Source organism: Sorex araneus, chromosome 9 (genome assembly GCF_027595985.1).
Source record: "Sorex araneus isolate mSorAra2 chromosome 9, mSorAra2.pri, whole genome shotgun sequence".
Classification (NCBI taxonomy): domain Eukaryota; kingdom Metazoa; phylum Chordata; class Mammalia; order Eulipotyphla; family Soricidae; genus Sorex; species Sorex araneus.
Genome location: NC_073310.1, coordinates 39,702,275 through 39,725,832, shown reverse-complemented (window position 1 = coordinate 39,725,832; position 23,558 = coordinate 39,702,275). Strand labels below are relative to the sequence as shown.

The 23,558-nt window shown below is 42.6% G+C and overlaps 1 protein-coding gene across 1 annotated transcript in view; it reads right to left on the bottom strand.

The window, feature by feature from the left end:
* Window positions 1–23,558, bottom strand: part of KIF26B (kinesin family member 26B) — a 523,722-nt gene that overhangs the window by 262,824 nt on the left and 237,340 nt on the right. The window contains exon 4 of the mRNA XM_004605438.2: window positions 9,313–9,485. Coding sequence (XP_004605495.1) covers window positions 9,313–9,485 — 173 coding nt within the window. The remainder of the gene's footprint in view (window positions 1–9,312; window positions 9,486–23,558) is intronic.

Genomic DNA, 23,558 nt, shown 5'->3' with positions numbered 1-23,558 from the left:
TGAGCAACAATGAGACATATATGATAATAAATGAAATCTTATTTGAGAAAAATGAAACACATTTATTTTCTGAAGGACCTAAAAGACTAGAAATAAATTTTTGAGTGATGGTTTATATTTGCTCCTTTTTTTTCATTCCGAAAGGCTTGGTGCTGATTACATCCTTTTTACTACAGGCCCCCAAGAGAATTTCTCTTTCTTTGTCTCTGCCAGGGCCCTTTCTTTCCTTTGCTAGGGTTTAAAAGGACAAACTATGGATGATTAGGCTTTGGTTTTGTAGGATGCCAAGAAAATGACACAGGATATTATTTTTTAGGCTCATGAAATTATATTTCCCAAATTTTAGTGTACTTCATGAGTCTGCATGCAGAAAAAGCAATGAATTCAAGTGTGGTGCTAAAAATCATTTTTGCACAAGCCACATAAAAATGATTATCAGAAACACCATACTGTTGAATTTGTTAGAATCAATCATGATAAACATTTCATTTCTTTTTTTATGCATCAGAATTTCCTTTATCATTAAGAACAGCCCTAGGAGTAATGATAACTCTGAAACTACATAATGAATTTTGCTATTTTCAAGTACTCTCTCAAAGTTTCTTTCATGGTTTAGTTTATTTATGCATTTTACTCATTTGAAAAGCAAAACAGACCAAAGTTTTCCAGAAGTCTTGATTCATCCATTCAATATTCATCTACCAAATTCCTACTATGTACCAGGCACGATGTTAAGTGCAGTGAGGGAGATGGAGGATAAGGGGGGCGTGGTGGTGACAGTTTCTACATCTTTGTATCTATAGTTCATGTCTTAGTAATCAGACAGAAGAAAAAATTTTACCTCATTATTTCTGTTATAGAGTCAAGAAAATTAAAATTCCACCTTCAGGAATACCTTCCCATCTGAAAAGTAGAGATTTCAAATAGGTCTTTTTAAGCCTCAGATGTGTCCATTTACAGCCAAATTATCATAAAAGTATTCCTTAAAGTTTCCCTCCTACTCTCTCAAAAAGGGGACAATTTCTTATTCAGTTGATAGAGAATGCCATGAGTAGATTTCTGTTTTCATCCACAATATCAGCATACTGAACTGTCCCAATAGCACACAATACAATACATCTTTAGTTTCTATAATGTCTTCCACATGATTTTATCCTCAAATGCTTTACATACTTCACTAAGACAGCTATAGAATTAAAATAATAAATCAAAGCAAGAGACATAAAGTGAAGAGGTTTATTCAAGGGAGGAAAAGACAGGTTTTCAGAAAGACAGGAAAAAAGATGGAGAGCCCTCCTTCGAGTGCACTAGTCTTATAACTAATAACTCTTCTCTCTGTTTTAACTCTTTCTTTGGTTTAGGGTCCCATTTCTGACAATTTCTCCTCTTGCAAAAGCAGCGAGATACTTGCACTTCAAACATTTCTCAACAGTGCCTGATTCTATGCTTCATTAAAACGCTGTCTCCCCAAAACATCCTAAAGAGGAAAATGATGAATTTGGCATACAGTTTGGCTGAGATCAAAAAGATATGACACTGCTCAAAGAATTTGAGTGCAGGACAATATGGAGCTTTTGCTGTCTGTCTCCCTGTGAGGCAGATACTCATTTAGTAATCTATTCATCCAGAGACAGGGGGGATTGTGTGAAAAAGAGAGGCAGAAATAAAGCCTTTTTCTGTTTATTTCTGCGCTACACTGGCCGTGCTCAGGAACTATTCCTGGCTCAATATTGCACTACTCAGGGATGCATGGGGTCAAATCTGAGCCTACAGCAAGCAAACCATGTGCTCATCCCACTGAGTCATCACTCTGGCCAGGTGACTATCTTTTTAAATCAGGCAGTGTGAATCACTGATGTTTTACATCACTGTATCTTTCTAGGAGAGGTTTTGAGGACTCACTGCTGTCATCGGGCTACTGTGTAGACAGGTTTTTCCCTCTGAGGTATAATGCCTGGTTTTTACTTCTGCCCTCCTAAGCAGTCATTAGGTTGGATTACCAAGTGTCATGTAAACACAGAATATAGGTAGCCAGGGGTAAAGTCAACCACTCAAAGTGAACATTGAAAATTCACTGGACTTTCTCTTGCAAGCAAAATTCTATCTTTTTAATAAGTAGGTTCCATTGTAGGAGCTAGTTGATGTTTACAAAGTCCTACCAGCTTTTCATTTACCCTTCACCATAATCCTCTGGAGTAGATATGATGATCTCCATCTAGTAGAAGAAACTGAGTCTTAGGACAGAAAAATGGCTTGTCTTAAGTCAGAATGTCATTGGTAGGTTGAACATTCAATGTTGAGTTATTCTATCTTCTCTCTTCTTTTTCTAATTCCCTTTCCTTGCACTAACACTGCTCTCATAAATTCATGGAAGAGACATTTAAAATGTGTCATAAGAACTGGAATATCTAATGCTTGAGACTATTTGACAAGAATCACTGAGATTTCTTCAGGCTCAGGGAAACTTCTTTGCCTTCTAGCATCAAGGCATGAATTGGGTTTTCAACATAGGCAAACTGTGCAAATGATTCCCATATGCTGCGAGCAGATTGCCTACAACACAACCTACCATCACTCACACAAAGGACTTGTTTAATCACCAAATGCCCATTTTATACACATTCTATACTGTAGGATATAGACAAAGCTCTACAAATACTGCTCATTTTTTATAAAAGAGTACCAACTCAGAATGGTGCATGGAAAACCATAAATACTCTTTCTGAGATGCTCTGTATAACCCAAAATAGAATAGTCCTGGGGGTTGTGTTCCTTGGGTATTGGATGGTATGGTTATCTATTTGAAGTGCTTAGGATATTTTTCTCTGAGTACAAGAACAATAGATTAGTATACAATAGACAATAAATTACAGCCACTTTTCCTCCAGTACTTTCACTGTATCTCATATGCTACCATCTATTCGTTTCTTGATGCAGTAAACACCTGAAACTTTCCCGTGGCATTTGAAATCTGATGATACTAAATAGACATTTGGATCCTGAATGTTTTCCTTTCATACTGCAATTGGTATGTTCAAGTGAGACTACATTCATTTAACTATGATTCCTAAAAGTGCACTTCATCAATATATATGAGCAAGAGTTCCTTCTTTTCTGAGAAATCTGTGGAGTCTTTTCTAGGAAAAGAAAGCTCTCATCTGCCAGCAATAAATAAACAAAAAGTTCAGGGGCTGGAGCGATAGCACAGCGGGTAGGGCGTTTGCCTTGCACTCGGCCGACCCGGGTTCTAATCCCAGCATCCCATATAGTCCCCTGAGCACCGCCAGGGGTAATTCCTGAGTGAAGAGCCAGGAGTAACCCCTGTGCATTGCCGGGTGTGACCCAAAAAAAAAAACCAAAAAAAAAAAAACAAACAAAATAAATAAACAAAAAGTTCAGAGGCTAGAGGTCTGGCTTCCAATTCAAGCCTCCACAGATGCCTGCCCTGACACTTCTGAGCCATGAAGGAAGAAGGGAAGGAGACAGGAATAGCTGATATAGCACTAGTCTAGGCTGCACTTTTGTACAACAGAGGAAATAAATGCCCTTTTGGACACAGAGGGCCCCACAGAGGTGCCTTGGCTCAGTTAGCAGCAATATGGTGGTGACTAGATTTACATCCCCAACTGACCCTTCAACTGCTGCCTTTGTCTTGGGAGCAAATGTAATGCTCAACCCACAGGAATCTCAGTTCTACAGGAATGGAGAACAAAGGAGAGCGATGGAGGGAAAAGAGGAGGGGGATGGCCACTAGTCAGAGAAGGCAAGGGCAAGGAGGCCAGGGTAGGTTCTTCATGCTTCACTTTTAGGTGAAACAGGAAAAAGGGAAATCATAATAATAGTATGGAGATGTCTGGCCATAGAAGCTTCTAGAAATTATGAGTCACTGTATGGCAGTATCATTCTCTAATAACACACTTGGTACTGAAAATTAACTTCTAATCGGTAGAACTGAAGGCAGAAGCTATGGCCCCTGCTCAGTGAGCCAACAAGCAAGAGGCAGATCCATGAGCCCAACTCCATAAAATCTAAGATCGATAAAAGTGAGTTTCTGAAGGGGAGCTGTGAGCAGCTCCTGATGGGCCTGATGGGAGAAGAAAAGAGTAGGAGGCAGGTCTGAACTCCTCTTTCTTCTCTTTTCTTGTTGCTATCAGCTTGTTTTTGTTTTGTTTGGGGGAGGGTTGGCTGGGAGAACCATGAAGTGCTGGGGATTGAAGGAAGCCTCCTGCAATACAAAGCATGCATGCATTCCAGCCTTTAGAGCGACCACCCTGGCCCCTCTCATCCTTGGGCGTAATAAATTCACAGCATAAAATCAAGTGCTACAGTTATGTGTCAACCTGCCCAGAGACTGAAGAAAGACCTCACTGTGCAAGGTTATATATGAAAAGCCTCACTGCAACTGGAGCAACAAGGCACTCTTTGAGCTGGCTGTCAACAAGAATATAGAAATGGCTTTGAGACAGGACTGTCCCTGTAACAGTAACAGCTGTGTATCCACAGCGGGTATGTACAGAGCACTAAGACTGGACCCCACCAGAGGGCTGATGTGTGGGGCACACTGGTCCTGAAACAGGATCACAGAGAAGGAGTTACCTCTCTCTGTAGTTTAATTCCCTCACTCTAAGACCTACTCTAGGCCTCACTGCAACCTTTATCCTCTGGAGAAGATAGGTCAGATCATTATATGGAGTTGATCGTCAAAGGACTTGGGGAAAGCTATTGGGTAATATTAGAGATGAGCTAAAATCAAAGACTGGAAAAATTGCACAAGGGATCAGATGGACAGAGGCATATTAATATACCTGGTATTAGTATAAAGAATGATATTGGTATGAAGAATGAGTTTAGGCAAAATGCAAAGAGTCAGAGAAGTTGTCGGAAGGAAATTAGGGACTGGTGGGCAGGTGCGGATGTGAAATCAGAGCAAAGAAAAATCCCACAATGCAAGTGCAACCTGATAGTGAGGCGCACAACAAAATTTATCCAGAAAACTCCAAGTCTAGGATTGAATGTCTTTTACATAACAATAATAAACTGTAAAGGTCAACCACTTCAAGAAGAGAATTGTTAAGTTCTAAATAACCCTGTTATCTTCCTGGATAAAGAGGAAGATGGGGGGGGGGCTGGAGCAATAGCACAGCGGGTAGGGCATTTGCCTTTCACGCGGCTGACCCGGGTTCGAATCCCAGCATCCCATATGGTCCCCTGAGCACCACCAGGAGTAATTCCTGAGTGTAGAACCAGGAGTAACACCTGTGCATCACCGGGTGTGACCCAAAAAGCAAAAAAAAAAAAAAAAAAGAGGAAGAGGAAGATGGGGGCTAGAAAGACAGTACAGGGGGGTAAGGTACTTGCTTCCACATGGCTGATTCAATCTACACTACCCCATATAGTTCCTGTGCCCTGCCATGAGTCATCCCTGAACACAGAGCCAGGAGTAAGTCCTGAGTACTACCAGCTGTGTACCACCCCCTCACCAAGAGAGAGACAGAGAGAGACAAAGAGAGAAAGAGAGTGGGGGAAGAAAGAAAGAAGAAAGATCCTCTGAAGAAATGGACTCAATAGTTAAACAAAAGGCTCAAAATAAAGGATGTGAAGGCATGCAGGACTCTAAAGTAATCAAAATCTGCAAAAGTTTGGTAATAAATTATACTGATGTCATTTGACGTGGATGTTTTCCAAAATTTGATATTACAAAGATTGGGTACCAAATATTGAGGCCACAAATAGAAAATATTACAGTAGGAAGTGTCTGCTGATTTGACACATAAGTGCTCCAACCACAGAGATGGCAGCTATGTTGGGGCTGAACTTGAACTTGCCTTTGAAAAGCTCCTGTGCTGGATAGCCAGTGATCTTCACTACTTCTCAGACTCTTGCTCTGAAGATTAAACTCTGCCAGAGGCTCAATTTCTCCATGATTGCTTATAAAACCCACAATTTAAGATGGTTGTTCCAGGTACTTAAGAAAGAACATCAACATGAAGATCTGAAGTCATCTAAGAGATGCTTTCATGTACCAGTTCTCACAGCAATTTGATGCATAATATAGAATCTGCTCCCTGCTCTTCAAATAAAATGAGAATTCTACTGTTTCAACCTGCAGTTCTGGGACTTGGAGAAGAGTTTTTATCATGTTCAGGCACTATATATTAGTGGTTTTCAACCATTTTTATGCCTGTAAACAATAAATCACTGATTTATATGTTGTAATGTCACTGTCACTGTCATCCCGTTACTCATCGATTTGTTCGAGTGGGCACCAGTAACATCTCTCATTGAGAGACTTATTGTTACTGTTTTTGGCATATCCAATAAGCGCAGGTAGCTTGCCAGGCTCTTCCATGCGAGCTTCATACTCTCGGTAGCTTGCCGGGCTCTCCGAGAGGGGTGGAAGAATCAAACTCGGGTCGGCCGCGTGAAAGGCGAATGCCCAACCACTGTGCTATCATTCCAGCCCCATGTTGTAATGTAGTGTGCAATAATTAGATAACATTTTTTCCAATCCAATTCTAATTTTACCATATCCTTATCTAGTGAACCTCTCATTTCAGCTTTTCAAACTCCTATGGGCATTATGCAAAGAGATCTTCACATCTGAAAATCTCAGAGTCAACATACAACACTTTGCCACAGTTTACCTTTGCCATACTAGCAAGAATCTCAGTGACCACGTTGGCCAGTCATTCCTCATTCCTTGCCCTGCTAGTTTTTTGTTAACCTGTAAACCTTCCTCTGATTCTCATGAAACCTGTCCTCAAGCCCTCTGAGGTTCCCTTAATTTTCCACAGCCAAGTCCTGTCTCTAGAGTTGTTGGTCCTTTCCTCCTAAAATATTTGTTCCCTGAGCACTCTCATGCAAAACAATCTTCATCTCGTTCTTCTTCCTGCTCCAGTTCCTTTATTTTATTTGGGGGGATGGGGGGTGCGGGATGGCAGGGAGGGTATGGTTTGAGTTGGCCAGTCTGCTAAAATCTTTGGACTGAAGGCTTCTCACCTTCAAACTATTTCAGATTAGGAAAGTGCATTGGCCATCTCCTCTCTTCTGAACACCCAGTCTGTCTTCACTACTGACTGGGAGTTATCCAATGCAGGTTCCACCAGGGATGGGCCCTCCTTTTGTTTCCGGGTAGTTTGAGCTGCAAGCAAGTTCTCTTACAGCTTCCCTCTAAGCTGGGAGAGAGGTCCTTTGCATCCTTAGAGGTATTGAGTTTGTTTGTATTTCAATGAAGTTATAAGGACATGTAAACAACTTTCATTTTAATTGTATAGCACAATGATTCACATTTGTAGACACTACAAATCACCATAAGCCTAATAACCACCTTTTCTTGGCATCATTTGGCTTTATTGGGCTTTTATCCACAATCTTAGGAGTTCTATACTGACCTCTGGTTCAGGAGACAGCCAAGGGCTATACCAAATCACACTTTTGTTGATGCACTTTTCTAGTTCCTTCACATTTTCATCACCCTCTATTGGATTAAAGTTCTGCCCATTAAAGTTTCTAAAAACTTGGTTGCTTATGATATTTCCTCATATTCTGTTCCATTTATCTATTCCCTTCTCGAATGTCATGGGCATGGCCTCCCACTCAGCCAGCTCAGTGGATCCACGTAACAGAAGTGCACATGCGCAGACCTAACAGGGATTGATGTTAGATTCACATCCTATTGATGGATGTGAGCATACACATATTGACTGTTACTTCCCACACGCTCAAGTTTACTCAGCTGTTCCTGTAACAATAAACACTGCAGCAGTAAGAACCTCAAAGCCAGTTTTCCAACAGGCCCCTTGTGCAATTCTTATTGTGTCTTAATTCAGAATATTAGCCCTCTGCTTTTCCTCCCACTTGCTTCCTTTCCTATTCAGATCCTCCACTCAACTCACACTTGTGCTTTGGACATAACCACTTGTTAAGAAATCCATACACTATTCCTTCATGCTGACATACTAGCTAAATCCAAATGAATAGTTGTATTGTACATTAAAATTTATAATCATGGTAATCTGAAGAGCAACCCTGAGAAGTAGCTATTATCCTCATTTTATAAAATGAGAAAATTAAAGCAGATCTGGACCTTGAACCCAAGGGGTCTTCAGATTTCTTACATAGTTGACTAAGGTTTGCAAGTATTAAAGAAGAGGGAGGGGAGTTGGAAATCAAAAGAATCTGGTTTCTATTTCTGAACCTACTATAAACTAACTCATAATTTAACTTTCGCAGACCTTGGCTTCTTCATTCATAAAATAAGGACAGTGTATGAGATAATCCCTGCAGAGTCTTTCTACTCAGCTGTCCCTTGTCTCATGTCCTGTCTCTGCCATGTTGCTAAAATTAAGTAGTAAACATTGTTGAAATACCACTTTTTGCATTCACTTCTCATACTTTCAAAGCTTCTAAGATTAGCTGATTGTATTTGATATCTACCCAGAGTCTGCTGAGAAGGAAAATGATTGCATTCTGATATCTTCTTTTTCCCCTTCATTATTATTAAGACACCATAATTTACAAATATTTTAATTATAGTTTCATGCATATACCAGCCCAACACCACACACACCACCAGAGGGCCCACCTCTCTTCACCAGTGTTCCCTCCCTATGGCCCTCCCCTCAGTTACACTCATTTCTGTAGAGATTGCATTTGATTTTATCCTTAAGAGTGAAGCATTTCATTTTCTCTAATGAGAAGACAGATCTGGAAGAATTAGTTATAAGTCTGAACCCACAAAATTCTGCATCCCATAACACCCACTCTCTGAAGTCACCTGCTCAAGGGCAGCTGTTCTCAGCCCAAGTGGCATTTGGCAACATCTGGAGACAGTTTTGCTTATAACAGCTTCCACAATGGTTCCACAGTGATTATAGGAAGTCCATGTGAACAGTCCAGAGAAGCCACTCACCATACCCAAATGCAGAGGACAGTCCCCCCACACCAAACAATAAGGAGGCCTCAATGGTGAATGGCAGGGCTGGAGACACAGGACAGCAGATAGGGCACTTGCCTTGCATGCCGCTGGCCTGAGTTTGATACCTGGCACTGCAGATGGTCCCCTAAATCCTCCTAGGGGTGATCCCAAAACACAAAGCCTGAAGTAAATCCTGAGAAGTGTTGAGTATGACTCAAACACCAAAAATTAGAAAAGAGAAAAAGGTCCATTGTGTCAAAGTCGAGAAACCTTATGTTAAAGAAAGAAGTCAAAAAGAGTCCCCATCTCCTCCGAGTGCCTTCTGAAAGTGGCCTCGTGGGAGGCTAGCCACATGGGCTCATCTGAAAGGCTGGATGGTCTGACCACTCTCTTACCTTGCAAAGAAGGACGCAGCCACCGACGTGCCCGTGGAAGTCTCACTGGCAACACAGGAGCCCTGCGAGGTTGGGGCCGGAGCACTGCAGGCTGAAGGCTTGTCAGCATTATAGCGATTCAGTGCTGCTTCTGTCAGGCCCTCCCGGCCAGTCTCAGTCATCAGCTGGGAGATCTGACAAGAAAGACAGAGACTGAGCTCATGACTGAGGTCCACTGCATTTCCTGATAGCCACTGACAGCATCTTTCCATGCGGGGGGGGCGGGGGGGAGGATGGGAAGTGGAGGGGAATCATGTCCTCACAGGCAGGCAGTCATATATTCCAAGTCCATGATACAGGTGGATACGCGGGGCTTCCATTAGGCTAATATCCAGCATTTTAGTAGGATACTCTAAGATACTGCTCATTTTCATTAAAAATAATGGAATAAAATTACCCCCTGACATTGTAAGTTGCAATTATGTCTGTGTGTCCCCTCCATTTGGAGGGAAAGCCTGAGCCATTAGCCACACACTCTTTGCAAGCCTAAGCCCAGACCAGCTAGTTTCTTACAGGAATGGCCCTAAATGCTCTCAAATAAAATGGTATTGGGGAGAGGTATATTATTGTATTACTATTACGGGAGAAGTGAATCAGCTAATGAAGACCATAAGGAATTGGATGAAATACAATCCGTCTGCTGCTGGAGGGGGCAGTTAGCAAACAGGTGACTTAGAGAAGTTCAAACAATATAAGATTGTAGAAATATTACATAGATAAAGTACTTGTCTTACATGTGCTTGACCTGGGTTTGATCCCCAGCACCACGTATGATCCCCTAAGTACTGCCAGGAGTAATTCCAGGGCACAAAGCCAAAGTAAGTCATAAGTACAGACAGGTGTGGCTCCCCAATCATATATGTATATATATACATATATGTGTATGTGTGTTATGTGTGTATATATGTGTGTTATATGTGTGCATATGTGTGTATGTAATATATATTAGACTCTTTCTATAGGCTTAGTTTTCCTGCTGCTTTGTTAAGATTTCTGTTTTCATTGCAATTGTGATTTTTCCACAAGAGTTCTCCTGTATGCATCAGGGTCCACACTGCCTAAATTTGTATAATATGCAATGAAGAAAGGTATCTCCAGATTAAAAGATATATTATTTGTAGAGTATTATATTTTTGGAAAGTTCTAAACTAGGACAAATGTAATAATTCTGCAGGTAAATTCCAAGCATGCTATTTGGAAAACTTTTACTTTATAATTTTAATCTGCTTTTAAATTTATTTATTTATTTATTTATTTTTTAACTTTAATTTTAGAACATGCATCTTCAGACAGCTCAAACCTCTTAAATGCTGAGTGGATAATGTTTGTAATTGCCTAGAAAATAAAAGCACAATAAAGCAAAGATGAGGAACAGTTTCTACGTTGTAACTGAGCCAGGCCAGTAGACCAGTTAAAGAATCCCATTTTTTAACCTCTGAACATAAAAACATTTATACTTTTCCTGATTCATAGAATGACCATTACTCTGAGTTCCTTTGACTTGACTCATACTTTTACTTGGAAAGTGTTAGTATTATTCAGCTGAAATTCTGCCAAGACATACTTTTTTATTCTCATTCATTAACCCATTGAAACATAACTCCCACTGGAGAAACTGAAGAGGACGCAGCAAAAGTAGCCAATAATCTAGAGGACATTGCCTGCACACAGCAAGGGTTGTTGCCCCGACAGATGACATGAGTCACGTCTCTTGGTCCTCCTTCCTCTACTGGCTGTTGGGTATAGGTGCCCCTCAACTAGCTTCTACTCTTTTGAAGGAAGGAGGACTGACGGAAAGGACAGCAGAAATGGTGAGCTGGTGACAACACCATGCACATTGTTGATGCAGGTGTACATGTTGCCATCCGGTGCAACACTGAAAAATAAAACCCCAGATTCACAGCACCAGTCTTCTTCATCACTTGGGGTATGGGCATGGCTCAGAGGTACAGCACATGCCTCACATATGTGAGGCCCCAGTACTGTCACAGCACAGTAGCTCTGTAGCACTGTTGTCCCATTGTCCATCGATTTGCTCGAGCGGGCATCAGTAATGTTTCCATTGTGAGACTTGTTCTTACTGTTTTTGGTATATCGAATACGCCACGGGTAGCCTGCCAGGCTCTCCGAGAGGGACGAAGGAATCGAACCCGGGTTGGCCATATGCAAAGCAAATGCCCTACCCACTGTGCTATCGCTCCAGTCCACAATAAGAAACAAAATCTTTCTTCAAAGAAAGACAAACAGGATGATCTCACTTACCTGTTGTATACAGAATACTGGATGAGGAAAAGGGAAGGCCCGGTATTTAGAGAAGAGAAAGACAGAGAAAGAAAGAAATCAAAGGGAGAAGACAATGGGAAGTAATGGGTGAACAGGCATCAGAGCTTTAGTAATACCAATGATATGGGTGAGTAATATAATCATATAACCATATATTCAATACACAGGATTGGAGCGATGGCAGAGCCGGTAAGGCATTTTCCTTGCACGTGGCCGACCTGGGTTCGATTCCTCCATCCCTCTCGGAGAGCCCGGCAAGCTACCGAGAGTATCCCGCCCACACAGCAGAGCCTGGCAAGCTACCCGTGGCAAATTCAATATGCAAAAAACAGTAACAAGTCTCTCAATGGAGACGTTACTGGTGCCTGCTCGAGCAAATCGATGAACAATGGGACGACTATTGCTACATCTGTTGCTGCATCCAACAGACTTGACAGAACTGAAAACAGGAGATCTAAGCTGCAAACACTGAAGACTTTATCATGTGCCTGTCCAGTAGACAGGCAGGAATGGAGTGTGGAAGAAATATGGAGGGGGGAAGTGACATTACCTGTGGTGGGACTGATGTTGGAATATATGCCTAAAATTCAACTATCAATAAATTTATAAATCACAGTTCTGTAATAAAAAATTTAAAGAAATTTGTGCACAGTAGGTGCTTAACTATATAAATGCTCTAAATTTGTCACTTTTATTATTAGCAGCAGTTGTAATAGTAATAGAAGTAGTAGCAAGAACAACGATTATCAGTACTAAGAAGATTCATTTTGGATAATTTATTACATCTTATTTAGTTAGTTTTTTGGGTATTTTTTATTTTTGCTTTTTGGGTCACACCCGGCGATGTTCAGGGGTTACTCCTGGCTCTCCACTCAGGAATTACTCCTGGCTGTGCTCAGGGGGCCCTATGGAATACTGGGAATCGAACCCGGGTCGGCCGCATGCAAGGCAAATGCCCTTCCCACTGTGCTATCGCTCCAGTCCCTATCTTATTTAGTTTTGGGATGTACATCTGCTCCAAATAAAGTGAGCTTTATCTGGATTTTGAACTTCAGGTCATAAAAAAAAAATGCTTTCTTCATCAAGTAACTGCAATTTGAGACATATATACTGACTTGATGTTTTCTTTCTTTTATTTTTTATTTGGTTACAGGGTCACACAAAAGATGCTCCCCAGACCATGTGATGCTGAGGACTGACACCAGAATCCTGCATGCAAAGCATGTGCTCTAGTCCTTTGCACCATCTCCCTGATCCCATATGTGCTGATTTTAATACACAAAGGTTTCAGAAAGAAAATCTAAAGTAAGTCCTTGAAAATGTGTAATTTGTTACAACTTACATAAGTGGGTTCAGTAATGTGGCTACCCCTCGATCTTCATATGTGCTGCTTCCTTTCCATTAAAGGCATATTCTTTGCTTTTTGGTGTGTTTTTCAGATAATGCATTTTTTTACAAATTGAAGGTCCGTGGCAATTCTGCATCTAGTAAGTCTATTAGCATCACTTTTCCAATAGCTTTGCCACTCTGTTCCTGTGTCACATTTAATTAAGTTACATACACTGGGTTTTAAGACATAATTCTATGGCACACTTAATAGACTGCAATATAGTATAAGTAACTTTCATATACACTGGGAAACAAAAAAATCATATGACTTGCTTTGCTGTGGTATTAGCTTTACATGACGATCCGGAAGCCAATCTGTAATAGCTCTGAGGCGTGTGCCTGTAATATCTGTGTAACCTGAATTTGGAGAAAGAGGAATGGAATTACTTCTGTGTTACAACATATGAATCGTCCTTGCCAGTGCACTGCAAGTCCAATGGGTAGCTTCTCAGGTGGAACTGCTGCAAAAAAACTAACAAAACACACAGATTTCTGGATGCTGGCAGGGTCCTAAGTCTGGCCAAGTATATATGCCAGCTTCCTGAAGGTTTATGGATTTCAAAAATGCCAGGTAGAAAATGAATTTCATTGCGCTGGCCCCCTATAAATGAGCACTATTTGCTATCTGGAAACCAAACAAGATTGGATTTCTTACTTAGAAAGAATAGGGAATTCATTAACATGAAACACTCAGTTCCCAAGCTAATACTTAGAATTATTTAATCACAAATGGTAACTATTACTTTTATTTTTTATTTTGGTGAAGGCTGAGCCACACTCAGAACTGCTTGGGGCTTATTCCTGACTCTGTGCCTAGGGCTCGCTCCTGGAAGAACTCTGTGGATCATATGTGGTGCCATGGATTGAACCTGGATCAGCCACATGCAAGGCAAGTCCTTACTGTAGTATCTCTTCATTCCAGTTGACTGTTTTTAGAAACTATAGTCATGAATGTTTCATATCAGCAAAATAACCTTCTTCAATCTGAACAGGCACTTCTCCAAACAAGACATGTAGATGGCCAACTGATACATAAAGAATATGCTCAATATTGCTTGCTACTAAAGAAAAAATAGACTACAAACAACAAGAGTTGACAAATGTCTGGGCAATAAGAAGGGGTGGGAACATCTGAACATTTTGGTGGGAATATAAAATGATAGAACATCTATAGAAAATGATTCAAAACATTAAATGTCTACGTAATGTATGATCCAGCAGCTCCACTCCTTGGTATTTATTTAAGAAGATAAAAACACAGGGACACGTGACAGTACAGCAGTAGGGCATTTGTCTTGAATGTAGCCAATCAGTGTTCAGGAATTCCATATGGTCCCCCAAGCCAACCAGAAGTGAAACCTGAGCACAGTGCCAGGAGTAATTCCTGAGCACTGCTGGGTGTGGCCTCAAACCAAATCAAAACCAAAAAAAAAAGAATATAAAAATGCAAATTTAAAAACTATATGATGCATTTCCACTATTTTCTATCATCAACATACAGCTGGATAGAGAAGTTGTGATAAAGAGATAAAACGCAGCTCAACTATTTAAAAGGATGAAATCTAGTGTTTAGCAGCAACACCAGTGGAACTTGCAGTGATTATGCTAAATGAAACAAGTCAGAACATGAAAGGTAGTAAATGGTTTCACTCATATGTGGAAGATAAATCAATATGGAAAATGTACTAACAAAACACAACAAAAACAACTCTTGGGCTAAGACATTTGCCTTGCATGTGGCCAGCTCTGGTTTGATTCCTAGCACCACATATACAGAAAACTGTTAGGTGTGGTCCCAAATAAACATAAACAATCCAAAAAAAAGTCTCTTGATTGTCAGAGGGTCAGGGGAAAGGAGGAAAGAGAAGAGAGAAGGGAAGTGGACAAGTTGGGCTAATGGGGGTAGGGACAGTTTGGTACCTCCTCCTTTTCTGAGCCCATTCTTCTATCTTCCTATCTCTTTAACTGAATAAGCATTTCCAAAATAATTTGGAAAAATCTAATAATAAACCACATACCCTAATTAATATATCTGAGCGGATCTTTTTTAAAGAGCCAGTTTGTAAAATTGAAAGTACCCACACTACAGGTCACACAGCGTTTCCCCGTGGCCTCCCTCATCCCAGACATACTCAGAACTATGGTCTCAGTGGATGCTAGTGGTGGGCTTCAAAGAGTGCCCCTCCTCACACCTGCTCCTTCCTAAAAGCCTGGCTACGCTCTCCAAGTGATTCTTTGGAGAATTCTCTCCTCCTCTGTAAGGACAGCCAGTATTTGCAGGGATTACACATCGTCTGAAATCATACACAAATAGCTACAACTGATAACTTAGCCCTGAAAATTCTCTTTCCTCTCCCTCCCCAGACTTTCTCTCTGTATTCCAGAGATCCTGCTGCAGAGCCTTCTCACACCTTCCCCTCCTAAAATGTTCTTACTTTTCTTTTAGATACCAACTCAAACATCACTTCTTAAAAGAGCTTTCTTCCAATTTCCATGCATCTTCGCTGGGATGGTTTTAAAGAACTACACTCTCTTCCTTCGTATGTTTATTGTGGCTTATGGTAAACATTTATCAGATCAGAGAAGTAGTTTGGGGCAGGGTTACACATCACCACATCCCTGAGAGCCACACAATGCTTGGAACAGGGGTTCCCAAGGTAGAATAGATCTTGGCAAGTGTTACTTTCTAATTACTTGCATCTAATTACTTCTTTGGGGCTGGAGCAATAGCACAGCGGGTAGGGCGCTTGCCTTGCACGAGGCCGACCCAGGCTGACCCAGGTTCAAATCCTAGCATCCCATGTGGTCCCCTGAGCACCGCCAGGGGTAATTCCTGAGTGTAGAACCAGGAGTAACTCCTGTGCATCGCTGGGTGTGACCCAAAAAGCAAAAAAAAAAAAAAAAAAAATTCTTATATCGAAAGACATCTTTTTAAAAGTTTATATCTTTATGTTGAAAGACATCTTTCTAAAAGTTCATATCTTTAGCTCTCCGCTCCTGCACGACCACGGCCCTGGAGGCCAGCTAAACTACTTTGGGCACCAGCAGCTTTTTGCAGAAATGTCTCTAGACTGTGAACTGAGCTCCCGCCTCCATTTTATGACGATCACAAAAGGGAGGTACGAGCGTGCAGTGATGCAATTTCTCGCAGAAAATTCCCTGGACTTAGTTGCTAAAATACAGAAATACAGAAATACAAAACCTCATATCTCTTCATTGTCAGCAATGTAAAACAAATTATCAAATGCTTCCTTTCCAACAGGTCTGACTTTGGGTGGGGAGGAACTCCAAACAATAATAGTGTTTTTTGTTTAAATATTGAATGTAATCAAAGTAAAGAGAAAAGTAAAGTGAAATCTATCAGCTACACAGGCGGGGGAGAGGCCTATGGGGGTTCCTGGTGGTGGAACATGTGCATTGGTGAAGGAATGGGTATTTGTGCACTGTATAACTGAGTCTTAAGCCTGAGAGATTTGTAACTTTCCACATGGTGTTTCAATAAAAAGAATAAAAATAAATAAATAAAAATAAAAGTTCATGTCTTTATATATGTATCTTCTTTAATTTTATGTTTTGATGACTGGACTGCCATGTGTTATCACCACAGTGCTGTGTTCAGGGTCTGCTATGTGCTACTTCCCAGACAAAAAACTGCTTTTTCCATTCACAAGTGCATTTGGTCATTTATTTGCATGAACTGGAACTCATGAACTGGGACTCATGAACTGGTTGCTTAGTATGTTCCAATCATGGTGGGAAGAAATGCCAACATTGTTTTGACCTCCTGTATCTTCAGCTTTTAGTTAGTTTGCTTGTGCACTGCATCTAGTTGTGCTCACTCTCCTTAGTGTTGGTTTTGTTGAGTTGTGATTTGGGGGGCCACAGCCAACAGTGCTCAGGGGTTACCCCCACCCAGCATGTCATGTGGCGATCACTACCAGTGATGTTCAGAGCACCATGCAGTGCTATTAATTGAACTGGGACTCCTGCATTCAAATCATGCTTGTAGTCCTTTGAACTACCTCAACATCTCATACAGCGATAGCCCCAAGACAGTTGGCTACAGGGGCTGGAGTGATAGTACAGCGGGTAGGGCATTTGTCTTGCACGCGGCTGAACCAGGTTCGATTCTCAGCATCCCATATGGTTCCCCGAGCACCACCAGGAGTGATTCCTGAGTGCAGAGCCAGAAATAACCCCTGAGCATCGCCGGGTGTGACCCAAAAAGAAAAAAAAATATAGCTGGCTACAGCAATTTCTATCTAGAATCTCTGTTTAGCCATATCCTTATATTTTTAAAAAAGAAATCAGCTTGCTCTCACTCAAGAGGACCAGCTACCACTACTTTAACTTAACAACTAAAGCATCAAGAAGACACACAGGAGTGACCCCAGTTTGCTCTCTGACACTGGTGGCCCTGAAGCATTGTTGGGTATAGCCCTAAAGACCTTGGGCACCACAGGGTCCAAGCAGCACCTTGGCCTCAGGCCTTTGCACTGAGCTGTCAGGCCCAGTTGGCTCAGTCAGGCCCGGTATGGCCTCTGGAGCTCCTGAGCCCCTGAGCACTATTGATTATTACCTAATTACTGAGCTTTCCTGAAAAACTCAAGTGCCACATGATAAAATATAAATTCTGGGGGCTGGAGTGATAGCACAGCGGGTGGGGCATTTGCCTTGCACGCGGCCGACCCGAGTTCAAATCCCAGCATCCCATATGGTCCCCTGAGCACCACCAGGGGTGATTCCTGAGTGCATGAGCCAGGAGTGACCCCTGTGCATTGCTGGGTGTGACCAGCAAAAAAAGCGAAAAAAAAATTTTTTTTTTAAATCTCTGCTTAGTCACTGGCCTCAAGAGATTTGGGGGTGGGGGGCAGGCAATGGAAGCTAGATAGAAAACATGTAGCCCCCTAAAAAGCACTTCTCTCACCTCAAGACATTCTCTCACTTCAAAATAAAAGACTGTGTTTGTGCAAAAACACTCCTTCAGAGGAACTTGCAAAATTTTTTTTCAGCTAAGTGTTTTGATCAAGGCAATAGGTAGGAAAAGTGTGAATTCACCTGCTCTGGAGTTTACGGGGTAAACAGATGAGTTGTCTGTCCCAGGTGTGGAAGTGAGAGAAGAAGGTGCTGGACCTGGGTCACTTCCAACATGTTCCAGAAGGACAGAGAGCCTGGGGGTGCTCACAGGCCGCATCCAGGCCAGGCCAGCATGAGTGACAGCCTGAGGGAGCCTGAGGGCTCTGTGTGACTCTCCTCCCCTCTCAGCCTCCCGTGGCAATGCTGGCTCTCAGGAATGACGTGGTTTGACCATCACAGACAGTCCTTACAGACCGGAGGGTTTTCTTCTCATGATAGTTCTTGTGATCTACCTAACAGCATCCGCTGTAGTTGCCCCACATGACGTGGCAAGTCATTGACTTGGTACTCATTTTTGTCTTGGGTTCTGAAATTTACCTCAGGCCAGGGTCCTTTCCTGACATGGTGGCCACCTTCCCGCTTCCAAATTGCTTCAAAAGCAAGCCTCCTCCACATGGGACACGGCCCTGAAGCCCACTGTCACAGATGCTCTGTTCTGTCTCTAGAAAATTGCCCGAAGCCTTGACCCCACCAAGAGGTAAGGAAGCTCTTCCAGAACCCCAGATCACTGCCAGAGTCTCCAGTAAGCCAGGTCAGGTGGGCTGTGGTGGGTCCCCACAAAACCCTCACTTGCCACCCTGACACTATGTGTCACCTGCAGAAGCTGGATTCAAATAGAATTTCACCCCTTTCTCTTGGAGAAAACTGCTGGTCAGCAAGATGGGCCTATTGACCAAGGGGAAAGCAGCTAAATGAAGGATCCAAGACCTGGACAACTTTCCTTTAATTCCCTGCCTCCCTCCCACTCCCAAACTCAGAACCACGTCCTGTCTCTAGGCTGATCTCTTGGCTTCACTGCACTCCTTTAGAAGAGAAAATATCCAGGATAGAAAGGTCCCTCAAACATGCAGTTTTAGAAGAATGGTGGACCAAGAACCTTATTACTTAAAATTCTTTGGTATTTGAGCCACACTTGTTGGTGCCAGGGAACCATGCAGTGCCAGGCATTGAACCCAGAGATCCCACATACCAAGCATGTGCTCTAATCCTTTGAACTTTCTCTCCAACCCCATTATCAAGAGCCTTATTTTGTGTGTTCTACCGGGAACTTACTCATGTGCTCAAAGAGTCACTCCTGATATCTCTTGAGGGACTATATGTGGTGCCAGGTATTGAACTAGGGTCCACCGTATATAAGACATCACCTTACCACTATACTTATCTCTTTGGCCCCAAAGGCATCATTATTTGTTTATTTGTGTTGTTGTTTGGGGGCCACGCCTGACTGTGCTCAGGTCTTATTCTTGGCTCTGCACTCAGGGTTCACTCCTAGCAGTGCTCAGGGGTGCTGTGGATTTAACCCGGGTCAGCTACATGCAAGGCAAGAGCCCAACTCACTGTACTATCTCTCTAGCTTCAAGAACCTCATTTTTAAAGGAATAGGGTTTACCTGTGTTTCTCAGACTGTTCTGAGATCATTTTTTTTTCTCTCATGATACTATGAAAAGTACACAATTCTTCCTCAAAACACATGGGTTTAAAAATGTCAACCTAATCATTCACTTAACACATCTGGAGACTTTTAGAAAAACCAAAAGATGAGGTAGGAAGGATTCATTTTATTGATCTTATCTAATATGACCATGGGAAGGTCTAAAAGTCACAGCTGAAACTTGCTGGGTGGTTCCAATCACAAACTTTGGTGGGGGTAAAAGGGATAGATTTTCGCCCTGTTTGGTTCATTCTGATTAAAATCCAGCTGTAGTTCTCCATCTCCATGACAGAGGGGCCATTTCACTAAGAAGCAGTATCTGTTACTGTCAAAACACCACATCGTGTCCTGTGGGGGTGGGGGTGGAGGTAGTAAATTAAACCCGGGGTGGTAGTAAAAGGAGCCACACAGCAGGAAGAGAGAGCACATATGTCTTTGTCACGTGTGTGCTATCTATGGGGCTCTCCGTGTGCGTGGGAACCTCAGCTTTCACTCAGTGCACACAGAACTCTCTTCCCAGACCTTCTGAATTAAAGCTGCTCTCTCTAATTTAACTTCAAGCGAGATTCCTGTCCCTCCAAGCCTTTTAAAGTTTTTACATTGACACCTCTGTATATGATGCACATACTTGTCCTCAAAGAAAAAGCATGTCTTAAATTCAATTATGATCTTGGCTACCAAATTAAACCCTACCCCCCCCCCAAAAAAAAGGCTCTTATAAACTAAGAGTGTTTCCACATCACAAATAGCAATCTGTAAGCCATTGACCTTTCACTTTTTCACTGACGGGAACCACTCTGAGAGCTTCCCAAGTGTCAGCATGGGGGTTCATCTTAAATGGCATTATTGACCCAGAAAACCACCTCCCCCTGACTCTGCCAAGGCAGCAGGGAACAGAGAAAACCAACAGTATCCATTTCCTGTGCAGTGACATCTACAAACAGCAAATGCATCCTTGAGCTATGCAGAGGGACATTTCTTCTTAATCACATTTCCTCTAAGGTAATAAATATCTTATTGGTTGGGGACCTCTCTTTTATTATCACTGATTACTTAATGTTTTTATGGCTTTGCAAGCAGTGGGTGCTCAATAAATATTTTTGATCCGTATTAGTAAAAATCTATTGAGAATGATCTCAAAAAAGATGGAATGCAGCTCACATCTAACCATGGGTATTGTCTCTGGATGCAGCCAGTTGTGGTCCTGCCTGCATCATGTAGGACAACATAATACATTTTCAATGATTCTGTGAAAATCTGCAAAGGAAAGGCTCAAATCATGTGTCCTCAAATCAAAGATCACCCAGTCTGGTGGATTTCCCCAGATAGTGTATTTCATTCAATGTATAACAGAGGAGTGGATCTTTGATAGTCATGATGCAGTGATGAATATAAATTTAGCTTTTGCTCATGTCAGAGAGCAGGCTGGGGGGAAGAGACAATCATAGGCCTCTTTCTATATGAGTTTCAGTTTCACTGCAAGAACTACCAACCATCACTTCCACCCGTTCATTCGAGGCCAACAACAATGGCATTTGGCAGAGATGCCCCCATCTCTATCCCCAGCACCTCCAACAGGTTCCCCTTAGGGAGTGGCTATACATTGTAACCCACAGACTGTGCAGTAGGGAGGACTGTGGCTCCATGGGGCATGTCTCCTGCTTTGGAATCACTCCTCCTAGGGACCACAAGACCCCAGTTTTATGAGCCAGGTTTTATTTCACCCTGATGGAGAAACAGAAGAACTCAAGAGGAAAGCATTTGGCAGCTCGAAAACCGGATCACTTTCCCCTTCTGCAGGGTCTGCGTGTGTGGGTGTCACCCTGACCTCAGCCTCTGCCCTCACTGGGCTGTTCCACTTAACTGGTCACTTGCCATGCATTCCCCACCATGATCAGGAGTTGGGCCAACTTGATTCCAATTTTACTTTAATTTCACTCTGCTTGTCTCTTCTCAACCCCCAAACCAAAGCCCGCCGAAATGAAGCTTTCAAAGGCTCTGTCTGGTCCGCTTCAGGTCTTTGTGTGCAAGGCAGGCACGTATCCAAGGGGGGGTTGTGCTGGAGGGTGTCCGGGAGCTGGCATCAGCAAGACCAGCTTTTGCTCAGAAGTCTCCGCAAACTTCACAGCAAGTTATTGCCGAGCAACTCCCTTTCATAAAGTTTTCTGGTAATTTGAGCAATAAAACAATTATTCTACTAAAAAATAGACTAACCCCTGTTTCATTGAAAGAGATTTAAAAAAAAAAGTGTGCGGGGCTGGAGCAATAGCACAGCGGGTAGGGAGTTTGCCTTGCACACGGCCGACCCCGGTTCGATTCCCAGCATCCCATATAGTCCCCTGAGCACTGCCAAGGGTGGATCCTGAGTGCAGAGCCAGGAGTAACCCCTGTGCATCACCAGGTGTGACCCAAAAAGCAAAAGAAAAAAAAAGTGTGCAATTTCACATGAGAAGCATAGAATAGTCAGAGACAAAAAAGCCACATATGGTGGCTGCCAGGGCTGGGAAAGAGGGGGTGAGGAACTCTTGTTTCATGGGTGCGTAGGGGATGGTAAGAGGGTTCTGAAGATGGTACTGAAGGCTGCACAGCATGTGAATGGAACTTAATGCCACTGATCTGGATGGTTAAAATGGTAGCTTTTTTTTTTTCTTTTTGGGTCACACCCAGCAATGCTCAGGGGTTACTCCTGGCTTTGCATTCAAGAATTTCTCCTGGCGGTGCTTGGGGGACCATATGGGATGCTGGAGATCGAACCCGGGTCGGCCGCATGCAAGGCAAACGTCCTACCCGCTGTGCTATCGCTCCAGCCCCTAAAATGGTAGCTTATATGTGATGTTCATTTTAGCACAATTATGAAAAATACCAGCTGAAGCAGTAGTACAGGGCTTAAGGCAGTCAATCCCAGTTTGATCCCCAGCACCATGCATGATCCCCTGAGCACAAACAAGAGTGGTCCTGAGCACGAAGCCAGGAGTAAGCACTGAGCACAACTGGGCATGGCCCAAAACCCAGCAAAATAATTGTTTTCTGTCCAGAAACATCAGATGATAAATTTCCAGCAATGAATATTTTACCATAACATTTTACAAATAATATCTCAAAAAATAAATAAATAGAATACCAAAGTGTCCCCTTCCTGCAGCTGCCCCTCATAGCTATGACCTACTTTGTCCCTAGGAGAAAGCATAAAGGCTCCATGACAAGTCCACGGCAGTATATGTCCATGGGAGATGGGGGTCACGCTGAGCCCTGGACCGAAGGAGGAGCAGGGAGAGCAGCAAAGTCAGCAAGGCTGGGGGCAGAAGTAAAAACGCCCCACTTGAACCTGAATCTTTGACTAACTGTCATTTGATTTCTTTACAGTGGCCCAAGTAAAACGCCATCATCCTTCCCCGCCATCCCCAGACCTGCCAAGGTAAAGGGCCAGTTAGCACTGTTTCTGGACTGCGGTGCTCCAGTAAAAAGGCTACCATCCTTTTTTGATCTCACCGTTTATGTGTAGACGTTTGAATATGACCATTCATTTTGCGATGTTTCCCGACATGCAGTCCCAAGAGCACAGCCAGTTAGTTCGTTACCACCTGACCTGAATTCGCCCCAGCCTGGATCAGTCCTCAGAGCTCACACTGGCACAAATCATCTGGGAGTCTGCAGCTGGCCTTGAGTCGTACAGATAAGCTCCTTCCCATGTAGTCCAGCCACCCCCCAGCCAGACCCTGGGGGCCACAATGAGATTCTTATGTCCCAGGGCTGAATGTTTGATTACCCTTATTATCTTAGCTTGCTTTGGCTATAAATTTTATTAGTGGCCATAAAATTATCCATCCACAGCATTTGACTCAGTGACCTCTGGCAAAAGCAAATTCCATACACTGGCTCTGCCCCAGACCTAGGAGAACAGCCTTTTCTTCACCCTCGATTTACAGCCTCACCTTCATCCAGAGCTCTGCCTGGAGGAGGAGATTGC